We start from the raw sequence: 27,894 nt of genomic DNA, 5'->3' as shown, positions 1-27,894 counted from the left end.
GCAGTATACCGGTTCATACCAAATACTGAAATTTTTGTGCTGCACGATATGAATTTTAACCCATACCACAATACCGGTTTCGCCCCTCACCCTCGGGAATGAATTATCAGCCCAGCGCTGTGCTGTCCCCATCGGGGAACTAATCATATGTGACCCGCCAGCGCTGTTCTGCTCTCCCCCCCCCCCCCCCCCCCCCAATTATTAGCCCAGCGCTGTGCTGTCCTCATCGGGGTACTACTAGCATATGTCACCCGCAAGCGCTGCCCTCCTCGTCCTCCTGTCTTCAACCTCCATATGTCCATATGGTCTTCAACCTCCATATGTTGCAAAACTACAACTCCCTGCATGCTGGGAGTTGTAGTTTTGCAACATCTGGAGGTCTGTTGGTTGAATACCACTGCTCTATACTGTATCCCTATGCCCAGGCTGCAAAAGGTAAACAAAATAAACTTTAACTCACCTTCCCCATCGGTCCGGACCTGCTTCCTAGGGAATAGAACGTAGGACAGCCGTCAGCCTATCACCGGCTGCAGCGATGTTCTGCCTCGGCCGGTGATAGGTTGAGCCCACTGTCATGTAAGAAGACGGCTTCTTACATCACAGTGTGCTCAGCCCATCACCGGCCGATGCGGGACATTGCTGCGGCCAGTGATAGGCTGACGGCTGTCAGATGTTCACGTCCCCAGGAAGAGTGTAAAGCCAATGTAGGAACGTGCGTTAGTTTATTTTTGTTAACATTTTGCAGCCCGGGCATAGGGATACAGTATAGAGTGTCGGCGCCGGCAGCCGCAACAAAAAGGAGGACGAGGAGAGCAGCACTTGCGGGTGACGTGAGTAGTACCCAGATGGGGACAGCGCAGCACTGGGCTAATTTTTTTTTTGGGGGGGGGGGGAATACCGTTATATACCGTGGAACCGCCATAAGTTGCAAATATACCACTTATACACATATTTGGCCATACCGCCCAGCCCTAGGAGTACCCTTTAAATATTATGGTCATATATGTGCAGTAAAATTAGGGATAAAAGGAAAAAAAAAGGCTTATGCCCCTAGTACAACCAAAATATCAATAAATTGCAAGTGTTACACTTGCCAAGTAGTGTTGCAGTGAGGGTGCAGCACCCCCATGTAAGCTCACGATAGCTGCCTCCTGAAACCTGTCAACCAGGTCGGTAATAATATACAAAATAAAACACACAAAAAATTGAAAAATAGGATCCTCGGATTCTGATTCTCATCATATAAGTAACACATACACAAGTGACTAGTTTATTGAACAAATGCAGTAAAAAAAAAAAAAAACACGGTCAGAAAAAAAAAAGTTTCGGCCTTCCAAGAGCCCTTCTTCAGGCTAAGAGTCAAAAGGCCTAAAAGGAGGGGCAGCAACACTTGTGTAGGGTTAAAAGATTTTAAGAAACGACTGGCAAATGTGCGGATTTGTCCCTGTTAACAGTCGAAGGCTGTCTGGTCTTGACTGAGGTTGTAGTTTTGCAACAGCCGGAGGTTGAGGAACATGGCCATAGACCATGAGCTGCCAGGCTTTCATATACTTTGTCCTATTGTAAAAAGACCCAATGGCCATCTGCTTTGTAAAACTTTTGACCTCAGTGAAGAGATTCTATAATGTAGTGCACCAACATTGTTATGCTTAGGTAGAATTCTGTTTCTAAACACTGAATGAGTTGTGCGAGCCCATACAATGCAGATTATCGAGTAATTGTCTTATGGCAGATGAAAACATTTTGCTTTTGCGGTGGGATCAAATGACGCCCCCTAATATTGTGTATCCATAGCCGACACCCTTTACAAGATTGCAGACTTGTTGCGTGAGCTTTTAAGGATATCTTTACTATTCTGTCTTCCAAGAGGCTGTTGTAATGTTGGCTCCATTTGCACTGTTTTCGCAGACATGATGTCTGTTATGTAAATGGAGAGCGATCGGCATCATGTTGCACAAGGGGTTTTGCAGACTGACTGAGTCTTGTTCTAATCGTGCAAAAATAGAAGTGACTATTTTGGAACCATTCACACGTGACCCCTTTTTTCGCTGGGGGGGTTTAGTTTTGCTACATCTGGAGATCCACAATTTGGAGACCATTGGTCAATTGTTTGACATCACATAACTTTTTTTCATAGCTTTTGACAGATTTTTGTGTGTAAATGGTGCAGATTTTCACTTGTAGGATATCTGCAACGAAATCCGCAACACTGAACTTCCTGAAAATCATGACTTCCTATTGAAGTCAATGGAGACAATCTGTATTAAAGGGGTGTTCCGAGCCAGACATTTTCTCTTATCTAAAGGATAGGGTATAAGATGTCTGATTACGGGGACCCCCCTCAATCTATGTCTTGCTGCTGCTTCAGTCTCTGAAGCCTGTGTTTCCGGGCATCACGCCACGCCCCATTGTGGCGTCACGTCACGAGACATCCTCGATTCAGGAGTATGAGAGGGGGCGTGACACATGCAGCATGGAGGGGGGTCCCAGGGGTGGGCCCCTCCGCAATCTGACATCTTATCCCCTTACCTTTGGCTAGGGGATAAGATGTCTATGGCCGGAATACCCCTTTAAATCCACAGTTTTTCTCTTGAATAACCAGTTTTGTTATATTATATTATGTAAATGATCAATGTTTTTGTACTTTTTAGATACATGTACTTCACAAACATGCAAGAAAGATCCCCAAAGATCGAGCGTGCAGCCCTAGATGGGACAGAGCGAGAAGTTCTCTTCACCACTGGACTAATCCGACCCGTTGCTCTGGTTGTCGACAACAAGTTGGGGAAACTGTTTTGGGTGGATGCAGACTTGAAACGTATTGAGAGCTCAGACTTATCTGGTAAGAATGAATTAGTGAATGGAGTAAATTGTAATATATCTGCCAGGAAAATAAACCAAACTATTACATTTAACAGCATGCTATATCCTGAGATGTTTACAATGTCTCGTTAGACAGTTGTTCCGATACTATGACATTTACCTTCAATGACATTCAATAATACAGATTGATTTTATTACTATACATATATTTTTATATATATATACATATATTTTTATATATATATATATATATATATATATATATATATATAATATTTCTCATGGTTAATTCATAATTCCCAGTGCCCTAGGGTGTTCATGTTAATCACTTTTGTGGAGCCTTCAAGCCTTCAGAGGTACTTAGATGTGTAATTGCTCACCTTGTCATAAAGGAGAGAGAAAAATCCTGTATTTGTAGTAATCAGAAATAAAAATGTTCTTATTGTAATGGTGGTACATGAATCTAACCCCTGGGGTCACTGGAAGGGAAACTGAAATACACTGATAGCTCTTCCTGCTCTCACTTGTAGCTCCTCCCCCCCCCCCCCCCCCCCACACACACACAGAATCAGGAAGTGAAACCTTTCATCCAACCTCCCTGACTGACTTAAAGGGGTACTCCATTCTTTTTATATTTTTTTTTTAATTTTATAAATCAACTGTTGCCAGAAAGTTAAACCAATTTGTAAATTACTTCTATGAAAAAAATCTTAATCCTTCCAGGATTTATTAGCAGCTGTATACTACAGAGGAATTTCTTTTCTTTTTTAATTTCCTTTCTGTCTGACCACAGTGCTCTCTACTGACACCTCTGTCCATGTCAGGAACTGTCCAGAGCAGGAACAAATCCCCATAGCAAACCTTTCCTGCTCTGGACAGTTCCTGACATGGCCAGAGGTGTCAGCAGAGAGCACTGTGGTCAGACAAAAAGGAAATTCAAAAAGAAAATAACTTCCTGGAAGGGTTAAGATTTTTTAAATAGAAGTCATTTAACAATGTCTAACTTTCTGGCACCAGTTAATAAAAAAAAAAAAAAATGTTTTCCACCGGAGTACCCCTTTAAAACTAGTGCTGTTCTGAGTATTATGCCGAGCTGCACCCAAACAGCACATTTTCAATATATACCCTGTGTCAGGCCCAAGGCCTGATTATGGAAACATACATGTGTTTTATAATTGTATCTGTGTATAAACTAAGACCTGGGGGTGAGGGTCATCTAAGGGTAATTTGGTGATTTGCTGGGACTAGTAGTGGATACCCAGAGGTCTGGTGGCCTTAACCCTTGCACCATCACACTCTCTCTAATGTCTTGGCTGGATCGATGGGGTGTGATCGTGACAACTGGTGGCAGCGTCGGGATATATTTAGAGATTTTTAGTGCTTGCTGGATTTTAACTGTAAGGAAATCTTAGCACTAAAAAGAAATTGCATACATATTCCTGTGTGTAAATTCCAAAGACAGAGCTCAGTGCTGGTTTAAAAGACATACAAAAAGAGTGCAAGACAGTTCTGTCGTTCCCCATCTCCTGTTCTACCTCCTGTCTCATCTCGGAAATATGGAGGCATATCGCAAACAGTCCAAGCCTGCACTGGAGCTAATGTGCCAAGAAAAGGAGATCCCTACTGCAGGATAGAACAAGGAACAACTTATTGCTGATCTTGTGGAGTATGATGCCTGTGCAGAAGAGATGAGTTACATGAGGCAAAGTCCTACAGCTGGAACTGCCATCCAAGGACTGATATCTCCTGGGGAATACAACATTACTCCCCATCAGGACAGTACTCCACATGAGGCCTTGGACTCTTATATGCGGACTGGCTTACAACACCTTGGGAATGTGGATGCCAATATGAAACTCCAACTGCTTGTCCAGTACCAAACAGCAGAGAGGCACAGATACGAGCTGCAGAGAGAGGCGGCAGAGAGAGAGGCCCGGAGTGATGTGCAGGATCAAGGAGACCACAAACCCCGCTTGGAACATTTCCCCATGTTGGAGAAAGATGGTGATCTGGATGTGTTCCTGAGGGGATTTGAAAAGGTTTGCCGGCAGTTCCATCTACCTAAGGAACAGTGGTGACGATATCTAACCCCACAGCTGCGAGGGAAAGCTCTGGATGTGTTTGCTTTGCTTCCCTTTGAAAGTGACCAGGACTATGAGGCAATAAAATCTGCCCTGCTAAAAAATTTTAATCTGACTCCAGAGGCTTATCGGAAAAGATTTAGGACTTTGCAACAAAGCGCCACAGAAAGCTGCGCTGAACATGCAGGTCAGCTAAGGACTGCATTCAGGCAATGGACTGGGGGCCCACAAGTCACTTCCTATGAGGCCCTGGAGGACTTGATGGTCCTAGATCAGTTTCTCCAAACACGGAGCTTTGAAGCCAGAGAGTGGATTTTGGACCGCAAGCCCAAGACCGCAATGGAAGCAGCAGAACTAGGAGATGACTTTGCCAATAACAGGGTGCCAGCAGCAAAGCGTGGATCTGCACAAGCTGGAGCAAGTACCACCAAGCACCACCAGGCCAGCCAGGAAATTCTTGCCATCATCCCCAAAAGCAACAGGAGCCACATTGGGTCAGGGGGACACCTGCCGATGTTACAGATGCAATAATATTGGGCACCTGAGTGCCACTTGCCCCAACAAGAAGAATTCTCCACCGGCAGCTGGAGGTCACACAGCCGTTCTTCTGGTGTCTGGAGCGGTGGAGAAAGGAGCGGATAACCTGCAGAGTGTAACTGTGGGTGACCGGGTGACAGTGGGGTTACGAGATTCTGGAGCCTCATTTACCTTGGTGCAGCCTGAAGTGGTGGATACAGAGGACATCATCCCTGGAAGAACCATGGCTTTAAAAGGATTTGGAGGTGTGCGGCCTGCTGTGCCCATGGCCTGTGTACCTGGATTTGGGGTACAGGCAAAGGTTTGTGGGAGGTGGGGGTCTCTGAGGACATCCCTGTTAATGTTCTGCAGGGGAATGATTTGGGTCGGATGCTCTGTCATTATGCTCCAAAGGACACTACGTGCACACTGGATGGGCTAGGAGAGAGCCCTGTTCATTCTGAGGTACTGTGTGAGACTTTGGGAGACACTGTAAAATGTGGTAACTGGGAGGGAGTGCAGGGGATTGATAAATGTTTACCTGTGACTGAACCAGTAATATTTTCCAAAAGTGAAATGGGGTGTATTGTAAAATGTGGCGACAATGAATTGCCAATGCCAAAACCTAGTGGAGATGGGCTAGGGGGAGGGGTTGGTGTGCCCCTGGTGACATTTAAGGATGAGGGAACAGCAGTGAGTGATGTGTCCCATTCCTGTGAGATGGAGGGAAGGAGTGATAGCCCTGTGTATGATGCCTGTAACATTGTTAGGTCTGGAACTGAGGGGGAGGAAGGAAAAACCCAGGGAGGCATACCAATGGTTGCAGTGTCAGCAGTGTGCCAGGGCTGCAGCTTTAAAAAGAAGGGAGGATGGTGATACAAGGGGCAAGCTGTGTGACTTGCAAGCCACAGCAGAGGAAGGTGGAGATGCTAGTTCACTTGGGGGAAATGTGCTCCCTGATGCCACAAGATGGGGGGAGGGAAATGAGCATTTCCGGGAAGCTCTGCGCAGTGACCCTTCCCTTGAAGGGCTGAGACAACGTGCTGAACATACAGGTGTTGACACAGATGGACATCGGGAAAATTATATCTTGTACTGGGAGTACCTTTCCAAAGGCATGCTAGGGGCCCAAGAGAGAAAGGCAGAAGTACTGGTATGATCACAATGCAAGGGACCGGGTCTATGAAGTGGGACAGAAGGTAATGGTTCTGAACCCCATCAGGCAGAATAAGTTTCAGGCTGCCTGGGAGGGTTTCCCTCCAAAGAAGCAGAGATGTGATTTAAAATGCTGGATTCAACTATTGTTCAATGCTGTGCAAAAAGCTGACAAGAGCTGGACTCTCACTCACAAGGATGGCTATACCATTATGCTGTAAGGACTTCATTTTTGTTTTCTGAACTTGTCTTGCCAATCTCTTTTTTTATATACTTTTGTACCTGTATGTCATTTGTTTCTGTATTTATTTATATATAATATATATTTAATCTCACTGATACCTTTTATCGGATTAAATGTTTAATTAGCTCTGGTCTTTGATCTCTAAATATGTGAGCTCACCTTTCTGAAGGAAGCTCGGGTGAAACATGTTTATCTAAGGGTTAATTTGGTGACTTGCTGGGACTAGTAGTGGATACCCAGAGGTCTGGTGGCCTTAACCCTTGCACCATCACACTCTCTCTAATGTCTTGGCTGGACCGATAGAGTGTGATCGTGACACCCTGTGACAGTTATATAAAAATTCTTCAAAACATGTTCTCATTCTTTTTATTTTTTTCACCACTATCTATACAGTGATCCCTCAGGTTACAAAATACAATATATAATGGTATTTTTTTGGACCGTTGTAACTTGAAACCAAACTTCACGTATAATGCCAGAAATAGTCCAAGTCCACGACATGCATGAAAGGCTGAAAGAGCTGTCCAATCAGTGGTCACTTCACTGGTAAAACCCTATATTATTAAAGTGAATTAAACTCTAATTTGCTGTTTTGTAGCGCCCCCTACAGTATAAAGCGGTACTGTATCAGGCGGTACCAGTGCCAGGACTAGCTTTTTCTTTTCTTTTTATAAAGTGATTTAAAGCTTCTACCAACTATTTCTGACTACTTTTGTATGTCTAACTTTGTAACTTGAGGGACCAGTGTATTGATAAAAAAATTTATATATTACCGATGGCTGTCCGGGCATGCTGGGAGTTGTAGTTTTGCAACATCTAGAGGTCTGCAGGTTGAAGACCACTGAGAAGGGATTGACAGGTGGAGAGTTCACTCGAGTATAAGCCGAGGGGGGCGTTTTCAGCACGAAAAATCGTGCTGAAAAATTCGGCTTAAAAAACTGGTTCAGCTATGCCCAGGTTAATAAGAGACATAAATCAGTGTTTTTACTGTAAGAGATTTTTAGCCTTAAAACCCAGCATTAGGTATCATTATTTTTATTTTTTGATAACTAATATAATTGAGGTTTTGATGAACAGTCACTGTGGCCCTCTGCTGTGTTGTGATGTAGCCGGTGAGATCCAAGTTCCTGATTCTGCTTGTGATAATTTACTGCAAAAAGATGAAAGGCGGGTGATCGGCAAGAGATGAGAGGACACCCATCACTTAATGAGACAATGATGTTTTTCTGTTTGATCCATTCACGCTTGTTTTGTAATCCATCCTATTTAGCGAATAATGAACACAATTGAAAGAATTCAGCAGTAGACATCGGTGAACGATGTGCCAAATAGGCGATACAAAGCTGCCAGCGTAGGGTTTATATCTGCAGGGACTGCAAAACTCAGAAACAGAGACGTGGAGGGATCCAGTATTCGTCCTAACTGGGGTGTATTTTTCCAACAAATGTTTCCTTGCATGTTACAGGATCTCCTTCTGTAATTAAAGGGGTTATCCAGGCTCTCTGATGACACTTGTCTCGGGAACTGCCCAGTTTAGCAGAGGTTTGCTATGGGGATTTGCTTCTAAACTGGGCGGTTCCCGAGGCACGTGTCATCAGAGAGCACGGAGACAGAAAAGAACAACCTTAACTTAAGAAACTCATAAGTTCTGAAAGGATTAAGATTTTTTTAATAGAAGTAATTTTTTAATAGAAGTAATTTACAAATCTGTTTAACTTTCTGGAGCCAGTTTATATATGTATATGTATATGTATGTATGTGTATGTGTATGTATGTGTATATATATATGTGTGTGTGTGTATATATATATATATATATATATATATATATATATATATATATATATATATATATATATTATATATATATATTATATAATATATATATATATATATATATATATATATATTATATATATATATATATATATATATATATATATATTATATATATATATATATTATATATATATTATATATATATATATATATACTGGCTCCAGAAATATATATATATATAATATAAATATATATATATATATATATAATATAAATATATATATATTATAATATAAATATATATATATATTATAAATATATATATATATTATAAATATTTAAAAAAAAAATTCTGGATAACCCCTTTAAGCGACACCAAGGCTACCCTAATTTATTTTGTAGAATTTCTTCCTGCACCATGTTGGTGTGAATAAGTATTTTTGAACCAAGACCATCAGCAGAAGCTTAAAGGTGTACTCTGCCCCTAGACATCTTATCCCCTATCCAAAGGGATCACCCGCGGCAGCACCCCCCCACGATCTCTGCTGCGGCACCCCAGACATCCAGTGCACGAAGCGAACTTCGCTCCATGTCGGATGAATGGCGATGCTGGGCAGAGGCTTGTGACGTCACAGCCACGCCCCCTCAATAGACTTGTATTGAGGGGGCGTGGCCGTGACATCACTAGCATCTGACGGTGCAACCGACGCTCTAAACGAATGCTGGGTGCAGTAGGGAGATTGTGGGGGGTCCCCAGCGGCAGGACCTCCCTGCGATCAGACATCCTATCCTCTGGATAGGGGATATTATGTCTAGGGGTGGAGTACCCCTTTAAGCTGGAATCTAACATATGGAGTGTTTTTTTTTTGTCAAAGCCGCAAGTGGATCCAAAACAAGGGAAATGTTTAATGGAATGACTGATCCTTTCTTCTCTATTCAGTTCTGTCTCTCCAAAAACTGCATGTGTGATTTAAGCTTTAGGCTGCTGTCAGACAACCATAGTGCATCACCTTTTTACAACAAAACTGGCCTGGTTACTGTAAGTTAGATCTATATAGAGTTAGATGGATGGCAGTGAGTAATGGAAGGTATATAAATAAGCAGAATTCTGTATGCTTCACTACCTGACAAACTCAATCAGGACAGTGAATGACAATGAGATGTGCTCGGTGTAATGGAACTTTTATGCATGAGTACGTTAAATAGCTTAAGGAAGAAAATGGAATTAATTCCCCTCCCCCGACTGCTTTCTTTCATGTCGCTAAACAATATATTTGGCAGTTTCCATTTCAACCCAGGACTTTTCTGGAAAGGTTTTATATTCCGCGTATGCGATGACAGCCCCACAGGCCATAGTAATTATGTGGTGTTCATTAAGACCCCTCGCGGCGGTGGAAAACATCTTGACATGTAGTAAACAGCTTTGTAAATATGACATAGCATTTTTGGTATGCACATATGTTAACTAAAAAGTCGACGGGGGGGCGGGTTCTGGAATCTCCTGTCCTGGTACTTCTTACCGGTCTCTACTGTCTGTTGTTAGACATTATGTGGAGGAAATGGCTGGCATCTTTATGGTGGGAGCTCCAATGACTGAGGCAAAAAGTGTCCTAAATTAATATTTACGTCAAGTAATGTATTGTTTTTAGGGTTTTTATTTTTCCTTCTTTTCTTCTGATATCTACACAAGTAACATTCAGACAGGAAGCTTTATAGAGTTGTAGAGAAAAGGATAAGGAAGAACAGTCTGTTAACGCAGCTACGTTAGTGTAACATATTTAATCAGTTTTGGCTTCTTCCCAGAATTCCTATGTTGTTCTTGGATAGGATTCCCTCCAAAGCCTGAGGAGATTTCAGGCATTCTCCTAGCCTCCTGAAGAGCATGCACTCGATGGTAGAGAAACCACCAACTGCAGCTAATGTAGAATGGAGATCATGTGGAGAAACATCTATTTGTGACACCGGCTTCAAATGGGCTTCCTGCTTATATAAAATAATCACGTAACTAGAGCCATTAGCGGTAATGGTAGATATTTACCAGTGCTCTAAACGCGTTCATCGCATGACTCGTTGTAGAGACTAATCCTGGTCTTCGTCACATAGTGGAGCCTCTAGGTGATCTGCTCGGTAATGGCAATGGAATTCACAAGATAAGCAAACAATACAGACTAGCTCAGTGTCAGTCAGTGCCCGGCTTAAGGGTAATTGGATAGGTCTGGAGACATCCTTTGACTGTTCATAAAGTTGCTTTTCATGATCTATAAGTACTACCATTCATGTTCTATTTCATGTAGACCTCTGGAATGTGCCACTTTTTTATAGTTTCCGATTTTAAGACTTTTTTTGAATTATTATAGGAGCCAATAGAATAACTCTGGAAGATTCAAACATCCTTCAACCCATGGGGCTCTCCGTCCTGGGCGATCATCTGTACTGGATTGACCGACAACAGCAGATGATTGAAAGAGTGGATAAGACAAATGGCTTCCGAAGGACAAGAATTCAAGGCCGCATCGCCCACCTTACTGGAATTCATGCTGTGGAAGCCCTTGATATGAAGGAGTTCTGTAAGTTCCTTTTAGATCACTGCAATCTAATGTTCTCTGGAAGCAGCTAGGGAGAAGGTGACGGTCACATTCGGTATGGGGTTTCCTGTAGAAGAACTAGAAGAAAATGTCTGCCTTCAAGGTCCCATTTGGACTTGCACACTTTGTGGCAGCTTTTGTCATAAAAATACAGAATCAAAATCTAGAAATAGTAGCAAAGGAGACTTAAAGGGGTACTCAGCTGCTCAGCGTTTGGAACAAACTGTTCCATACGCTGGAGTTTGCGCAGAGAGCTTGTGATGTCATAGCCCTGCCCCCTCATGACTTCATGCCCCACCCCCACAATGCAAGTCTATGGAAGGGGGCGTGACGGCTGTCACGCCCCCTCCCATAGACTTGCATTGAGGGTTGGGGTGTGATATCATGAGGGGGCGGGGCCATGTCACAAGCTCCAGCACTCAGAACAGTTTGTTCCAAATGCTGAGCAGTGGAGTACCCCATTAACTAACTGGCCCATTTTTAAAGGGAACATGTCACATTGTAAGTGCAAAATAAATCCCAACACTCCCAAAATATCTACGCAATTCTAAGTGTTTATTCCATGTGTTTATTCCATAACACAGGGTACAGGACAAACTTTGGTCTATCAGATAGATAGATATATATATATAGATAGATAGATAGATATAGATGGATATTATATATAATATATTTTGACAATCCATCTCAAATGAAGCAAATAGATTAATTGAAAAAATTAAAATCAGGCCTTCCAGAGAGATGTGGTTTTACAGTTTGTCTAACAATTCAGGAAATTAGATGGGTGTGATCTTAATTCTAATAATGGGAGGGATCATCAAGTGATGGGCGGGATTATACAGTCAGGGGGTGTGAATATTTTACATTGTGGGATCTGTATGCCTAATGCACACCTCCTGACTATATAATCCTCCCCATCACCGGATAATCCCTCCCATTATTTAAATTTAGTTCACAACCATCTGACTGGTTTCCTGAATTGTCAGACACATTATAAACCCTCATAACGCAGAATTAGGAGGGTGTATCAAGAAACTGATTTCACCATCGCTAAATATTCAGCATCTTTTTACAGTTTGGTTGTCGACAACGTGCCTTGTGTAAGGCATCACTGTAATAAACAAAAGACCCCAACCAATGAAAACTATGACCTGACTGCATGACACTTTATTTTTATTTTTTTATTTATTTTTTGACAGTAACACTTTAAAGAGAACACGTGGCTTCTCCTGATATTTCGTTTTTAGTAACTACTTGTATTTCCCATGAAATAACAATTCTGGGGCATCTTTTCTTCTAGCTCTGTGTTGTGCCATTCCTCTGTTCTTACTGAAAATGTATGATTAATTAGCCAACTGGGTGTAACCATTTGGGGGGGGGCGTGTCCTTACACATTGTAAGACTATCCAATCAAAGCTAACAGTGCCAGATAGAGATGAGCGAATTTACAGTAAATTCGATTAGTCACGAACTTCTCGGCTCGGCAGTTAATTACTTATCCTGCATAAATTAGTTCAGCTTTCAGGTGCTCCGGTGGGCTGGAAAAGGTTGATAGTCCTAGGAAAGTCTCCTAGGACTGTATCCACCTTTTCCAGCCCACGGGAGCACCTGAAAGCTGAACTCATTTATGCAGGATAAGTCATCAACTGCCGAGCCGAGAAGTTCGTTACAAATCGAATTTACTGTAAATTCACTCCTCTAGTGCCAGAGTATGCAGGGACACGTCCCCAACTGGGAACACAAAGTTTATGAATAAGTGTAGCTCTGTGTTGTGTATATTGTACCGAAAATTTTGTTGGGACATCAGTTAGTTTATTTATATGGTATATGGATTCTGATTTACATTATACTTAAACATAATGGTAGGTGCATGTTAGGACGTTTACGCCTTTCACCATGATGTGTATTCATTTGTAAATGTCATTTTTTCAGCTGCACATCCATGTTCAAGAGATAATGGGGGCTGTTCCCATATCTGCATTGCCAAAGGAGATGGCACCCCTCGATGTTCCTGTCCGGTGCACCTAGTCCTCTTACAAAACCTGTTGACGTGTGGAGGTAATAATGTGCTCCTAGTGATTTCTCGGATAACAAATATATGCAAAGAAATGTGAAAATTATTATTGTGCATAAAATTTCTACATATTCGGCTACTCAGACACACATATTTACAAACCCTGATCAGCTATAAAATCAACCCCTTCAGGGCCAAGCCCATTTCGGCCTTAAAGAAGTGTCGTGAAAAAAACTTATCCCTATCCACAGGATGCCAGAACCCACATTTTTCTGGTACTTTGTGCCATGTACCACCTAACTAAACATTTTGGAAGGACCCTGAGAAAGTGTTGCCTTCTTCTAGATCAACACAGTATGGATAAAATAGGGTTAAAGGGGTACTCCACTGGCCAGTGTTTGGAAGTAAATGTTCCAAACGCTGTTTTCGCGCTGCAGGAGTTGGCCATGCCCCTCTCGCCATCACGACCATGCCAATCAATGCAAATCTATGCTAGGGGTGTGACGCCCCCTCCTATAGACTTGCCTTGAGGGGGTGTGGCTGTGATGTCATAGACTTGCATTGTTGGGCATGGCCGTGATGTCAAGAGGAGCATGGCCAACCCCCGCAGCGCAAAAACAGCATTTGGAACATTTACTTCCCAATGCTGGCCAGTGGAGTACCCCTTTAAAGGCAGAACTTGATGGACTCTGGTCTTTTTTTTTTCACCCTTAAGAACTATGTAACTTTGACTCTCCATGTATCTATTTTTCTTTACACACAGAGCCCCCAACTTGCTCTCCAGAGCAGTTTACATGTGCCACCGGGGAGATCGATTGTATTCCCCTGTCCTGGCGTTGTGATGGATTCTCAGAATGTGAGGATAAGAGCGACGAGGAGAACTGCCCTCTATGTTCTGATAATCAGTTCCAGTGCGAGAAAGGACAGTGTATCGATGCCCGTAAGAAGTGCGATGGCGAGTACGATTGTCAAGACAAGTCTGATGAGCTGGACTGTGAAGGTACGGAGACAAGTTTTCCTATATACTTTATCAAGCATGTACTGTATGCATCTAACAGTATTTGGTAAATCTTCACATCCACCTACAATCACTGAGAATACAGTGCCCCCCCCCCCCCCCCCCCCCCGACCTACGAAGGCCCCGACATGCGATCATTTCAACATACGATGGACTCTCAGAGGCCATCGCATGTTGAAGGCAGCATCAACATACAATGCTTTTTTATGTCGGGGCCATCGCATAAACGGCTATCCGGCAGCGCAGACTGCTTCAGCTGCCACCGGATAGCTGTTTACGGTGCCCCGTGTGGTCCGCTGACTATCACTTACCTGTCCTCGGGGCTCCGGCGCGTCCTCTTCAGGATCCCCTGCATAGTCGGCACTCTTTATCGTCGTCATCACGTCACTACGCACGCCGTCCCGTCATCCAATAGGAGCGGCGTGCGTAGCGGCGTGATAGCGGTGACGGAGAACATGGATGCTGGGGAAGCAGAGGCCTTGCCGGAGCGTCGGGGACACCTCGGGGACGCGGCGACAGCGATGGAAGGAGACATCCAGGGCAGCGGTGACGGTCCGGAGCGGCGGGGACACGCGAGTACAACTTCCAATACCAGTGGTCTTCAACCTGTGGACCTCCAGATGTTGCAAAACTGCAACTCCCAGCATGCCCGGACAGCCAACGGCTGTCCTGGCATGCTGGGTGTTGTAGTTGTGCAACATCTGGAGGTCCGCAGGTTGTAGACCACTGTCCTATACTTTACATTGCACGGATCCCTCAACAAACGATGGTCCATTTGGAACGTATGTTGGTCCATTTACCATCGTATGTTGAGGGACCACTGTATATGGACTGGACTTGGTAACGTGAATTACTATTTGCATGTTTGGAATAAGAAAAATGGTCTAATCCAAAAACATGAAGAGAAATTGCTGTACAAGAAAAGTGTTCTTCTAATTCCAGTCTAAAGAACCTGAGTATCTGTCAAGCAGACGGTTTGTCTGATCTTCCCTCAATAAATGAGCGTTTGATGGAGAACAGGACTTTCCAGTCCAGTGTTTAACATTTAACACTAGATGTACTTCAGGTTCATGTTCATATGGAATGGATTTATTTTCTTATGTATTGCAGCAATCTGCCCATCGAATCAGTTTCGCTGTGACAATGGCCAATGTGTCACGACAAAGCAGCAGTGCGACTCCTTCCTGGACTGTGGTGACAACTCGGATGATATCATGTGTGGTGAGTAGCACCGCAGTTTTTCTTCTCCACATGGGCCAGATATGGTTTTGTTCGTGGTTATGTGGGCATGGATTGGGTTTGACATAGCTTTTAGGAAATTTTGTAATTGGTGTTGAGCAATGAATTTTGACCAGCTTATTTTTAATTTTTTTTTTTTTGTCTGACATGTAGAACTGAATAGGTCCCCATCTGAAGAAACTCCTTCGCATAACAGTGCAATACTACCAGTGATTGGCATCATTTTGTCTGTCTTTGTGTTCGGCGGAGTATATTTTGTATGCCAGAGGGTTGTGTGTCAAAGATACACTGGACCAAATGGACCGTTTCCACATGAGTACATTAGTGGAACTCCTCATGTTCCTCTCAACTTCATTACTACTAGAAGTTCCCAGCCTGGCACCTACTCAGGTAAGTCTGGATCTCCAAAATTTGCTAGAAAGACAAAATCAGGTCTTCCTTTTAAAATGTGACCAATATTCATCTAAATAGGAGTAAATGGGTCCTGTACAATACTTCTGTAAATTCTAGGCAAATATTTATTATACTAGGCTAAGTAATGCATTCTTCTTCTGGCCATCTTCTCTGAGGCTGGGTTCACATCACGTTTTCAGCCATACGGGACCGCATACGGCTGGGGGGGAGCTAAAACCGGGCGCTCCCGTATCCCTGCCGCAGGCCGCCCGTATGTAATTCATTTCAGTGAGCCGACCGTAGTGAAACGCTCACTCCGGTCGGCTCATTTTTGCCCCGTATGCAGTTTTCCCATCGGACCTAAATTCCTGGTGGACCATGGTCTTAGGTCCGGTGGAAAACCACATACGGGGCAAAAATGAGCCGACTGGAGTCAGCGTTTCACTACGGTCGGCTCACTGAAATGAATTGCATACGGGCGGCCTGCGGCAGGGATATGGGAGCGCCGGTTTTGGGTTTTCCAGCCGCTCCATCACATGGAATGGGGTAATAAGGTCTTTATCACTAAACAGACTCTCGTATAATGCAAGGTCTTTGCTTGTGTAGCTCCAGAAGAATCTACCATGGCAGCTGGAAAACAGAACTATAGGATCAGCTGAAATGTGATCCGAATAAAATTTGAAGCATTGAGTCATATGGATTACTGCACTAAGCTTTAAACACTCCCCCGTCTTGGTTTTCAGTAAACTGTTTAAGCGAAAAATACCATATTTGTTTTCCACTCTTTCCCGTTCTGATCATTTATTTATTTTTTTATTTCTGAAATAGATATTAGAAGCACTATTCTTAGCAGTCCAAAGTATTTTAGTATGTTAACACCCCCATTTTTCTTATATAGACAAAAGTTGATTTTCTTGGTCTATCAATCTATTGTTCTACACATGCCACCGGTGGTGTTCATGGGCTGTGCCTGGGATTATATCGTAATTATTTAAATGCTATCTCTTAGGCTATGTTCAGACGGTGGAACATAGCAGTACATGCCTGCAATAGGACTGCTCAGAAATATGCCGTCTTGTAGACAGCAAAGCATTTCTGTGCGGACTGCGCGGAAATAATAGACATGACTATCCTTTCTGCAGATGTTATAATCTGAATTTCTTTGGTATAACTTAGAAAATTACTTTTTAAATAAGTGTCATGACATAATCGTGGTATGGTTATTTTGTTAAACAAGTATTATGTAATAAAACCTATCCCCGGGGGGATCACGGGGGGCCGATCTCCTGTTAAGAGCCCCTGCTCTCCTATACAGAGGCACATCGCGACCACCGCCCAAAGCGGAGGCCGCCATGACCCTCTATAGAGCTCTATGGGAGAGCCGAAGATTGCCAAACTGCTCTCCCATAAAGCTATATGGAGGGGGCGTGGTGGCCCCTGCTTCGGACGGGCTGCTGTATAGGGGAGCCGGGGCTCTGAACAGGAGGTTGCGGGGGCCCCCAGCACTCGGATTCCCCACGATCTAAAACTTATCCCCTATCCATCGGATAGGGGATACGTAATTTTTTTGTTTACATACTTGTCCTTTAAGTTTTTGTATGGGTGTTATGCGGTCTATGAATTGTAGTAATCTAATTGGGGTGCATGCTTTTTGTTTAAACATACACCAATAATATCAATGCAGTTCATCTCAATCATTCATAAAGTTGCATCTACTGGACATTGCTAAATGCAGTTATGCGGCACTTCGCTTTAGCTTTTATGTGTTTTTTTTTTTTTTTTTTTCTGCTTAGGTATACCTTGCGGGAAGCAAATGATCAGTTCCATGAGTATCATAGGGGGCGGTAGTAGTGGAGCTCCGCTTTATGACCGGAATCATGTGACCGGTGCTTCTTCCAGTAGCTCCTCTAGTACCAAAGCCACCCTCTACCCACAGGTGAGTAGACAAGAGATTATGTAGTGGAAGTAACCATTGACCTCTTAAAGCCAGCTAGTTGGGGCACCTAAGGGCACAGTTTATGAAAACAACTGTAAACTATCTGTATACCTCAGTGATATGCTGTATGACTAAATGCATCGTCTCCAACTGAGCTTTATTTCTATGTCAGCTGCTTGAGTGATAAAACACTAGGTGGTCTTTATGATATTGGCTGGAGAAGCCATTCTGCTGCCCGGCAATGATACTAACAACATCTAAACAGGGGAACAGCCAATGGGACAGGACAGCTGGAGAATTCCAAGACTGTGATGGCTACGACAAATAATGTATTATATTTTATTCCTGGCACATGGAGCTAGATGAAAGGACCTCACATATCCTTAAGTGCAAACATTTCATCACTTGCTCTTTGTGAAGTTAACATCTTATGTATGTTCTATACAGAATGACCAGGGAATAATCACGAGGTTAAATACTGCCAGTACATGTGTATGTATTTGTGTACATTTATAACTGTACAAACATTAAGTAGGAACTCTCTCACTCACCATTGCTGAGAAACGTCTTTATTTACATCTACTTGCACAACGGTGCAGGACATAGACATACAGCAGGGGTGTATAAGACAGGCAATTGCGATTTTGTGCCTGTCGGCACTTCGTCTGGCCTCAACACAACATATTGTGTGTGTGTGTGTGTGTGTATATATATATATATATATATATATTATATTTTATATATATTTTATATATATTTTATATTTATTTATATTTATTTATATTTATATATATATATATATATATATATATAAATATATATAAATATATATATATATAAATAAATATATATAAAAATATATATAAATATAAATAAATATAAATAAAAATATATAAAAATATATAAAAATATATATATATATAAATATATATAAATATATATAAATATAAAAATATATATAAATATAAATATATATATAAATATATTACAGTGAGAACTCTCCAAAAGACCACCTCTTATAAAAGACCACCCCCAGACCAGGTTTTGTGTGATGGATTTCAATATGCGTAGCGGCCATTTTCTTTGAAAAAAAGACTTTAATGCAATTTTGGATGGTCTACTCATAGAAGTTTCTTTGTGGAGATATATGTGCATTCAGATACAGTGAAACCTGTTTTGAATGACCAAAGTGGTCTTATATATAGGCATGGTGCCTAAAGAAAAGAATATACAGGATGCTTGTTTTGTCGAGTTTTTCCAGCGCACAAATAAGTATAACAAATAATGAGTGAGCCAAATTTTTTTTTATCATGTGTCAAATTACATAACAACTGGGGAAAAAAAGTGGTCTAGGAATGGAGGAGGGTCTTCCCTTGTCCTATGCACCTTCTGATTAAGAAATGATTATTTCTGTTGCATCTGGTCATTGTGAAAGGTTGAAGAGACCTTTTTGCTCTAAGCAGTGGGCTCACTTCGCTCTGGCGGCAGGATGCATTTAAACTTCCCAGACAGTCTCGTAGCCAGAGAATTGTCCAGAGATCAGATGGCTTTCCAGGACTCCAATGCCAGAGGTCCCTAAAATACCACCCACATCTGAGTTCTGGGAGTCTCTGATCATGTGAGTCTATGGGCACTTCTCGAGCTAGGAGATTGCCCGGGAAGTTAAAATGAATCCGGCCCCCAGAGCCAAATGGGACACGTTGTTGTACATTTTATTTTGGTTTGAATACTCCTGGCCTTAGAAATAAGCTCCTAACCAACTATTAGTGAGGCTGTGATAGACTTGTGCCTGGACCCTTGATGAGACAGGAGATTTGTCTTAACCAACATTAAACACCTTATAGACACTGTAGGTAAGGTGTAGTCACAGATCAAAGCTCTGAGATAAAAGGCAGCTATGCCAAAAAATTGTCAAATAAACAACTGGTTATAAAAAATATAAATCCCATGAAGGTTCTGATAGCATAACTTGTGATCTCATGGCTGGACTGTTTTTTTGAAATATTGATTTCACATAATGAAATATTTTTGCTTTTGCAGATATTAAACCCACCACCATCACCAGCTACGGATCGTTCCTTGTACAATACTGAAGTGTTTTACTCTTCTAATAGTCCATCCACTACCAGATCTTACAGGTAACACCAATGAAGATTTTACGTTGTATAAATAAATTGTTAGGATAAGAAGCGGCCTTCAACATATCTTAGGCTGTATACCCATCTGTGATGAAGCGCCATCACAGAATCCGTATAAATAGTGCGACTTGAGCAGAGAAGTGCTGAATCTAAAGACAGCAGTCCGGTACGGTCTTCTTGCCCCCGCACTCTGTGACTGAGGCCCCAAACTGTGCTGCCTCATAATATATTTCTGAAGAGTCTGATGGAATAGTGAAGAAAGAAGTGGTGCTGTCTATTATTTTCCTATAAACATTTTAGATAATTTAATTGCAGGACTCACAAAGTAGCTTAACTTAAGTGTCAAATTTCTATATAGCAGGAGAGGGGAAGAAAAGCAGAGATGGCGCAATATAGTGCAGTTAATCCTAATTGTAGTAGGTGTGACAGTTGTCCAAAATGAGAATATTGCTCACCTATTGGTGTTGTGCAGGCAGGCACAACACTGGCGATCGCAGGTAGCAGGAAACGGTGTGCTGTGCCAGCGGTGTAGATACAGGAGGAAACAGCTGGTTCTGGGAAAACCTGGCAAGGCTATCGCAGAACTCTGGCAGAAGATTCCGATTTCGGCTATAAGGCACACACCTGAATATTGTGAACAAAAGCAGGCTTTATTGGTTCATAAAACATGCAGTCCTTTTGAAAGGACCTGAAGAAGGATGAACCTTTGAAATGCGTTGTCCCATTTACCCTGCATGTTTTATGAACCAATAAAGCCTGCTTTTGTTCACAATATTCAGGTGTGTGCCTTATAGCCGAAATCGGAATCTTCTGCCAGAGTTCTGCGATAGCCTTGCCAGGTTTTCCCAGAACCAGCTGTTTTCTCCCAAATTTCTATAAAGGAGTGTTTACTAAAAAAAAAATCTAGATCTTATTCTATTCAAAGTTTTTCTGATTGTTCTGACTCTGACCGATTATTTGAATTTGAGTTGGGAGAAGAGGGGCCTAAGGGATACGAACTTACAATGTACATCTATGGGATTGTCTTGGTCAGCGCATGCTTTCCTCCCCGTCCATTGTTATGATCGGTGAGGATCTGAACACTCAGACCCCACCTGAATAAAAAAATAAATCAGATTTCTTGAGAAAAGTCAAGTTTTGAAGTGAAAGGTACACTTTAAATTGAAAGTCTTTTTCTTTTTTTGGTTATTCGCAGGCCTTACCTTATACGAGGTATTGCTCCTCCAACAACGCCATGCAGCACAGATGTTTGTGACAGCGACTATACTACAAGCAGATGGAAAGCTAATAAATATTACATGGATTTAAATTCTGATTCAGACCCATACCCTCCTCCGCCCACTCCTAGGAGTCAATACATGTCGGCTGAGGAGAGCTGTCCCCCATCCCCAACAACAGAAAGAAGCTACTTCCACCTTTACCCCCCACCCCCCTCACCCTGTACAGACTCTTCATGATCCAAACTGAAGGAACCTGCCCTCCAAAATTGTAAATAGTTTTAAATATGAACGAAAGAACAAATATATAAATATATATATATTTTAAGATTTTAAAGATAATTTGGATTGATGTTTTTTTTTTTAAGAAAAAAATGAAAATAAAAAAAAAATCAACTGTGAATATAATGGGTCTGGGAGGGACTGTGAAAAATGTACAGCGGAAAAATATTTATATATATATATATATTTTTTTTGTATTTAACTGTCATGCATCTTATACGATCTACAATATGAATTGTATCTTTTCAGAAGACATTCATTTTCCTAACTGGTGCTAAACTCTTTCATGATTGAAAAACTGATACGTTTTGTGCATCACCAAAATTTGTGAAAAAACATTCTATTGGAACAGAGCCAAACTTATACACAATCCCTGGTATAAAAAAAATTTGGGCTTAAAAAATGCAAGTATGCAAATATATTTAAATTTAGTGTTTTTATAGAGTATGTTGGTATAAGCAAAAAAAGAGATCAGCATTGAGGCGCCTTGTGTATTATCACTTGGACCCTTGGGGGTGTAAAAGGGTGAAGGGCACAAGAAGCCCATAGGCAATGGCCGCTCACCTGGAGCAAGTGATAAGCAACTTGCGTATCAACCCACACGAAGTAGGTTACATTAATGTAGAAACAGTTGTTTAGCCAGATTCCCAGGAAATGGAAACCAGTCAGGATGTGTGGGATAAAGGCGTGCAAAAAAAAAGACCAAAATAGCTTTAATAAACCTTTCCAGTGTTTTGAGCACCTACATCTCTGGTCTGATTTGTTGGATTCTCTGAAATGGCAGCGTTTTCACTTGGGTCTTTTTCTGCACGCCTTCTTTTTTTATAGAATAGAAAATCATAAAAACTGGAGACCCTGTCCAAATATTTTGGGGAGATGTGGACGTATCATTAGATTGTCACCAATCCGACTCTTATAGCTTAGACTGCATTTACACCACGATAGGGGCAGACCGCAACCGGATCTGGGAATTTTATAACCGCCTTCTGCTGGACCCTTACCATAGTCCAGAAATTTCAATAAGAGGATCAAAGTCGGCTATAGACTCCAGTTGACTCATTTTCCCACCGTATTGAGTTTTAGAACTGGACTTAAAAGTACAGCCGACCACGGTATTCAGTCGGAACGGCTTATATTTTTTTTAACATTGTATAGAGTCTATTGCTGATTCCGGTCGCCAGGGATATGCCAGGAGGCGCTTTTGAAATTCCACTCTGATCCGGCTGCCATATTCCCCATTCATGGTCTCAATGCAGCCTTATCAAGCTAGCAATTTTGCATCAAAGTGTAGTGATTTGGAAAAAATAATGAATGTGGCTAAAAGTTTAACCCAGGCATCTAAATGAACAAGAAATCCCAAAGATGTGTATGCCAGTAAACAATTCAGTTTAGGTACAAAGAATAAGTGCATTTCACTTCTTTCATAGAAAAGACCTTCCCCTCCCCGACACATGCGTCCGCTCTCATGTCTCATTTATAAGACGTGATAAGATGAAGTATCTGTATCACCACCCACACCCCTACGGTCACTGTAGGCTGTTTAGAGAGATGTCAGTAGAGCAGGCAATACACCTTTAATAGCTGTAGGCAGGACAATCATTTAACCAACAGCTAATACACAAACGCCTGACCGAGAACAGGAAATCAAACCTGCCCAATCCAGGACACACCCATAAATGTTAAACAATTGGTGGATCTCACCATCTTTTCTCTATTTTTTATTTTTTTTTCTGATGTCATTTTGCAGTTTCCCCCACTCCTTCCCCGTCACTCAAACAGAAAGTTAAACTTTTGCCAGGCCTCAAATATTGATGCTAGTCCTTATAGTCTGGCTGTAGCAAGTGTTTAATGTCATGGCATGTTTAACCCTTTTCACCTCCAAGGATGTATGTGATACGTTTTGAACATCGTGAATGAATTGTAATTAAATCTTCTGAAAATGACAATTTGTTTAATTCATGTTTGACACGATTGACAATAGATGATGGAACATCCGTGTTCTTCAGCCCTCCTCTTCCTCTATGCACATGTCGCAGAGCACGCCTAAAAATTCTCCCTTATAAATTTCTACTGTCTGTGAGGCTGCTAAAAAGCAAAATCTATCGATTCTAAGCTAGAACATTGTATTATCTCGTAGGAAAAAAATTAAATATTTACAAAGCACATCATATCAGGTGTTCCTTCTATTTGCAGTTCACTTCTAAAGTAGGAAAATGTGCATAACATTTTTTAGTTTTTCCTTCTTTCTGTTCAAAAGCTTTAGAATTTGCCTCAGAAAACTCATTGATGGCATATGACTATGATACTTCAGCAATGTCCGATAACACTGGGTCCAACTATTGTGATCCCTGCTGATCAATAGAATGATGAGATATTTGCTTTGAGTATAGTGCCACGTTGTCTCCTTTTAGGTATTGACATTTCTTCTGGCGATCAGCTGAGATTCATCACGTTGAATTTGAAATCAGTGGCATTCTAGTGATGTAAGAGGAAGGTGTTCTACTCAGACAATGAATGATCCCCCAAATGTTAGGTCTTATCTTTAATGTTTCAATAAATTGAGTTTGTTTTTAAAGAAATGTTCCTATCTCCTACAATGTCTCTCTCTTATTCAGCCCGGAGACCTCTTCACACACATGCCTGTAGCTACTGTCATGGCCGTAAATGTTGGCACTCCTGAAATTTTTCAAGAAAATGAAGTATTTCTCACAGAAAATGATTGCAGTAACATATGTTTTGCTATACACATGTTTATTCCCTTTGTGTTTATTGGAACTAAACCAAAAAAGGGAGGAAAATAAAACTAATTGGACATAGTGTCACACCACTCTCCAAAAATGGGCTGGACAAAATTATTGGCACCCTTAACTTAATATTTGGTTGCACACCCTTTGGAAAAAAATAACTGAAATCAGTCGCTTCCTATAACCATCAATAAGCTTCTTACACCTTAGTCGGAATGTTGGACCACTCTTTCTTTGGAAACTGCTCCAGGTCTCTTATTGGAAGGCGCCTTTTCCCAACAGCAATTTTAAGATCTCTCCACAAGAGTTCAATGGAATTTGAATCTAGACTCATTGCAGGCCACTTCAGGCCTCTCCAGCGCTTTGTTGCTATCCATTTCTGGGTGCTTTTTGACGTATGTTTGGGGTCATTGTCCTGCTGCTGAAAGACCCAAGATCTTGGACGCAAACCCAGCTTTCTGACACTGGGCTGTACAGTGCTACCCAAAATCCATTGGTAATCCTCAGATTTCATGATGCCTTGCACACATTAAAGGCACCCAGTGCCAGAGGCAGCAAGACAACCTAAAAAACATCATTGAACCTCCACTATATTTCACGGTCTTTGTCTCATCTGTCCACAAGACGTTTTCCCAGAAGGATTTTAGCTTACTCAAGTTCATTTTAGCAAAATGTAGTCTTTTTTTGTGTCTGTGTCAGCAGTGGGGTCCTCCTGGGACTCCTGCCATAGCGTTTCATTTCATTTAAATGTTGATGGATAGTTCGCGCTGACACTGATGCTCCCTGAGCCTGCAGGAGAGCTTGAATATCTTTTGGAACTTGTTTGGGGCTGCTTATCCACCATCCGGACTATACTGCGTTGACACCTTTTCATCAATTTTTCTCTTCCATCCACGCCCAGGGAGATTATCAAGACGTTTGCAACCCATGGCACTGTAGCTAATGTTGCGCACTGTGGCCAAAGGCAAATTTGGATCACTGGAGATGGACTTGTAACCTTGAGAGTGCTGATATTTTCCACAATTTTGGTTCTCAAGTCCTCAAACAGTTCTTCTCCTCTTTCTGTTGTCCATGCTTAGTGTGGCACACACAGACATACAATGCAAAGACTAAGTGAACTTCTATTTATCTGCTTTTAGTTGTAATATTTTTTATATTTCCCAAACCTGTTACTTGCCCCAGGTGAGTTTTAAGGAGCATCACATGCCTAAAACAATCTTATTTTTCCACAATTTTGAAAGGGTGCCAATAATTTTGTCTACCCCAATTTTGGTGTGACATTCTGTCCAATTAGCTTTTTCCTCCCTTATATGTATAGCAAAACATGTGTTACTGCAATCCTTTTCTAGCAGGGGGGGGTGAGAAAAAAACAGACGGCGCTCTGATCTGACTTGACGAAGAGAGGAATCCCCTCTCGAAATGCGTTGTCCAGCCTGCCAAGACAATTGTCAAAGCCTTTTTGTTGCCTCTGTACAATCCGCACTTTGGTAAATAAAAACCGTTTTTCACAAATCAACTGCCTGCGTCTAATTCTTCAACCTCCCGGTGCAGCGCCACTCCCGCAAATTTGGACAACCCCCACCAGGGACTTCCGCAACTATCCTCTTGCAATCCTTTTCTGTGGGAAATACTTCATTTTCTAGAAAAAATTCAGGGGTGCCAACATTTACAGCCAAGGAGGGTCTACTGTGTAGGGAGAGACTGATGCGATTTTAACGCTAAATCCCATTAATTCTCTGGATCAGAGAGGTTCCCAAAAATTATTTCCCAGGCCATCCGTTATCATTGGATGACATATCCTAGCAATATGCCATTACTTTAAGATATAGAATATTTAAATAAAGACAAAAATCAATGGCTTAGCACTCAATTCCAGAACAAATGTGCAAAATTTGTGTCATGTGACACAATAAATTTTGCACATTTGTTCTGGAATTTGGAGTGCTGCGCCATTGATTTTTGCGGATATCTATTGGGACTCTGATCAGGTGGAGGGAGCTGGCACCCAGCACATGGGATTGACAAGTAATGCTGCAAACTGTTTTTAGTTAACGTTAAATATAGATTTTCATATCAAAAGCAAAATTATTGTACTGGACATGTTTTTTTTTTTTTTTTTTCTTTTTGTTAAGAGGACTTGTGAACTCTCCTGACTTGTCTGTTTTAGTATAGACTTACATTCTCTGAAATGCTTTTGGAAATCTTGTTAGCCATAGTCCTTTGTGCCATTCATCTGTGCCATTCATCTGCAAATGAAAGACTAAATTGTCAACTGGGTGTTTCTCTACATTGTCTAGAGCTGTCATCTTTGATTGGGTAGGTTTAGACAATGTAGGGACACCCCCCAACTGGTAACACCCAGTTGACAATTTAGTCATGCCTTTCTAGTGAGAATAACAGGTATGACACAACACTGATATAATACATTAAGTGTACAGGCAGCACATGTTGGATACCTAACCAGTCATAAGATTTACCACTAACCCTTCCCTACATCCTCATCCTTCCTCTGGTTGAACATGGACGTGTATTTTTTGTTTCAACCATACTATGTAACTGTTAGGTCTTGGAGATGTAGCTTCAGTGCAGCTTTCTATTTACCAAGTGTCTATGTTGTATTGCTATGTAACACTTCTTATGGCACTTCCTAATATGTATGATTTGTATAGTAAAATGCAACATTTCACTGATATATTGAGATTAAAATAATTTATTTTGATTGTGACAATGCGTTATTTTGAGTGAATTTGTAGATAAACTTATTCGTGTTACATTGTTTTAATAGCTAACATAGTTATTGTTTGGCTAGCGTTATTTTGATACAAATTTTGGACAACTTTGCCTGTATTTTTATTGCTGATGCAGGACAAACTTAAACTGGTACTCTAGTGGAAAACTTTTTTTTTTTAAATGAACTGCCAGAAAGTTAAACAGATTTGTAAATTACTTCTATTAAAAAATCTTTATCCTTCCAACACTAATTAGCAGCTGTATGCTACAGAGGAAATTCTTTGCTTTTTGAATTGAATAGGTTTGCTATGGGGATTTTCTCCTGCTCTGGACAGTTCCTGATACGTGCATCAGGTGTCAGCAGAGAGCACTGTGGACAAGACAAAAGAAATTCAAAAAGCAAAGAATTTCCTCTGTTGCATACAGCTGCTAATTAGTAAAGATTTCTTTCTTTTTTTTTTATAGAAGTAATTTACAAATCTGTTGAACTTTTTGGCACCAGTTGATTTAAAAAAAAAAAAAAAATTTTCCTGGAGTACCCCTTTAATCCCTTCATGGGGTTGGGAAACACAGCTCTAGATAGAAGGAACTTACAGTTGACTACAAAATTAGACTGAAATACCAATTCTGACAAATGTAGCTCTAGAAATTCTGTACGGACCAAATCTATACATACAGATAATGGGGGGGGGGGGGGGGGGGAGAGAGGAGTGTCAGAATGTCTGGCATTTATGTCACTACAAATTGCCTGAGGAAGAGTCCAGTGCAGACTATTTAATTAAAACACACAGCCAACATGAATAAATAGCCTTGGCAGCCGCTGCCTGGCACTGATCACTAAAGTAGAGTTTACTGTCCACCAGTATCCCCAAGTCCTTTTTGGTAGAAGTTTTACCTAATGTCTTATTTAGCACATAATTGTATATTATATAGTTGTTTTTATGGCCCAAGTGCATACATAACCTTAAGTTTATCCTCATTAAACTTCATTTGCCATGTCT

General features: G+C 41.4%; 1 protein-coding gene across 5 annotated transcripts in view; it reads left to right on the top strand.

Annotated features, from left to right (window-relative positions):
• LOC130277129 (low-density lipoprotein receptor-related protein 5-like) overlaps positions 1-26,885 on the top strand; it is a 154,610-nt gene extending 127,725 nt beyond the window's left edge. For all 5 annotated transcript variants that reach the window (XM_056527495.1, XM_056527496.1, XM_056527497.1 and 2 more), the window contains 9 exons: positions 2,652-2,842; positions 10,955-11,164; positions 13,115-13,240; positions 13,960-14,196; positions 15,325-15,435; positions 15,607-15,843; positions 17,640-17,782; positions 19,823-19,920; positions 21,116-26,885. In XM_056527495.1, the coding sequence (XP_056383470.1) occupies positions 2,652-2,842; positions 10,955-11,164; positions 13,115-13,240; positions 13,960-14,196; positions 15,325-15,435; positions 15,607-15,843; positions 17,640-17,782; positions 19,823-19,920; positions 21,116-21,377 (1,615 nt within the window). In that variant the 3' untranslated portion in view covers positions 21,378-26,885. The remainder of the gene's footprint in view (positions 1-2,651; positions 2,843-10,954; positions 11,165-13,114; positions 13,241-13,959; positions 14,197-15,324; positions 15,436-15,606; positions 15,844-17,639; positions 17,783-19,822; positions 19,921-21,115) is intronic.
• The last annotated feature ends 1,009 nt before the right edge of the window (positions 26,886-27,894 follow it).

This window comes from Hyla sarda, chromosome 6 (assembly GCF_029499605.1).
Source record: "Hyla sarda isolate aHylSar1 chromosome 6, aHylSar1.hap1, whole genome shotgun sequence".
Classification (NCBI taxonomy): Eukaryota; Metazoa; Chordata; class Amphibia; order Anura; family Hylidae; genus Hyla; species Hyla sarda.
Note: the sequence above shows the minus strand (reverse complement) of the source record. Positions and strands in the feature narration are given on the sequence as shown.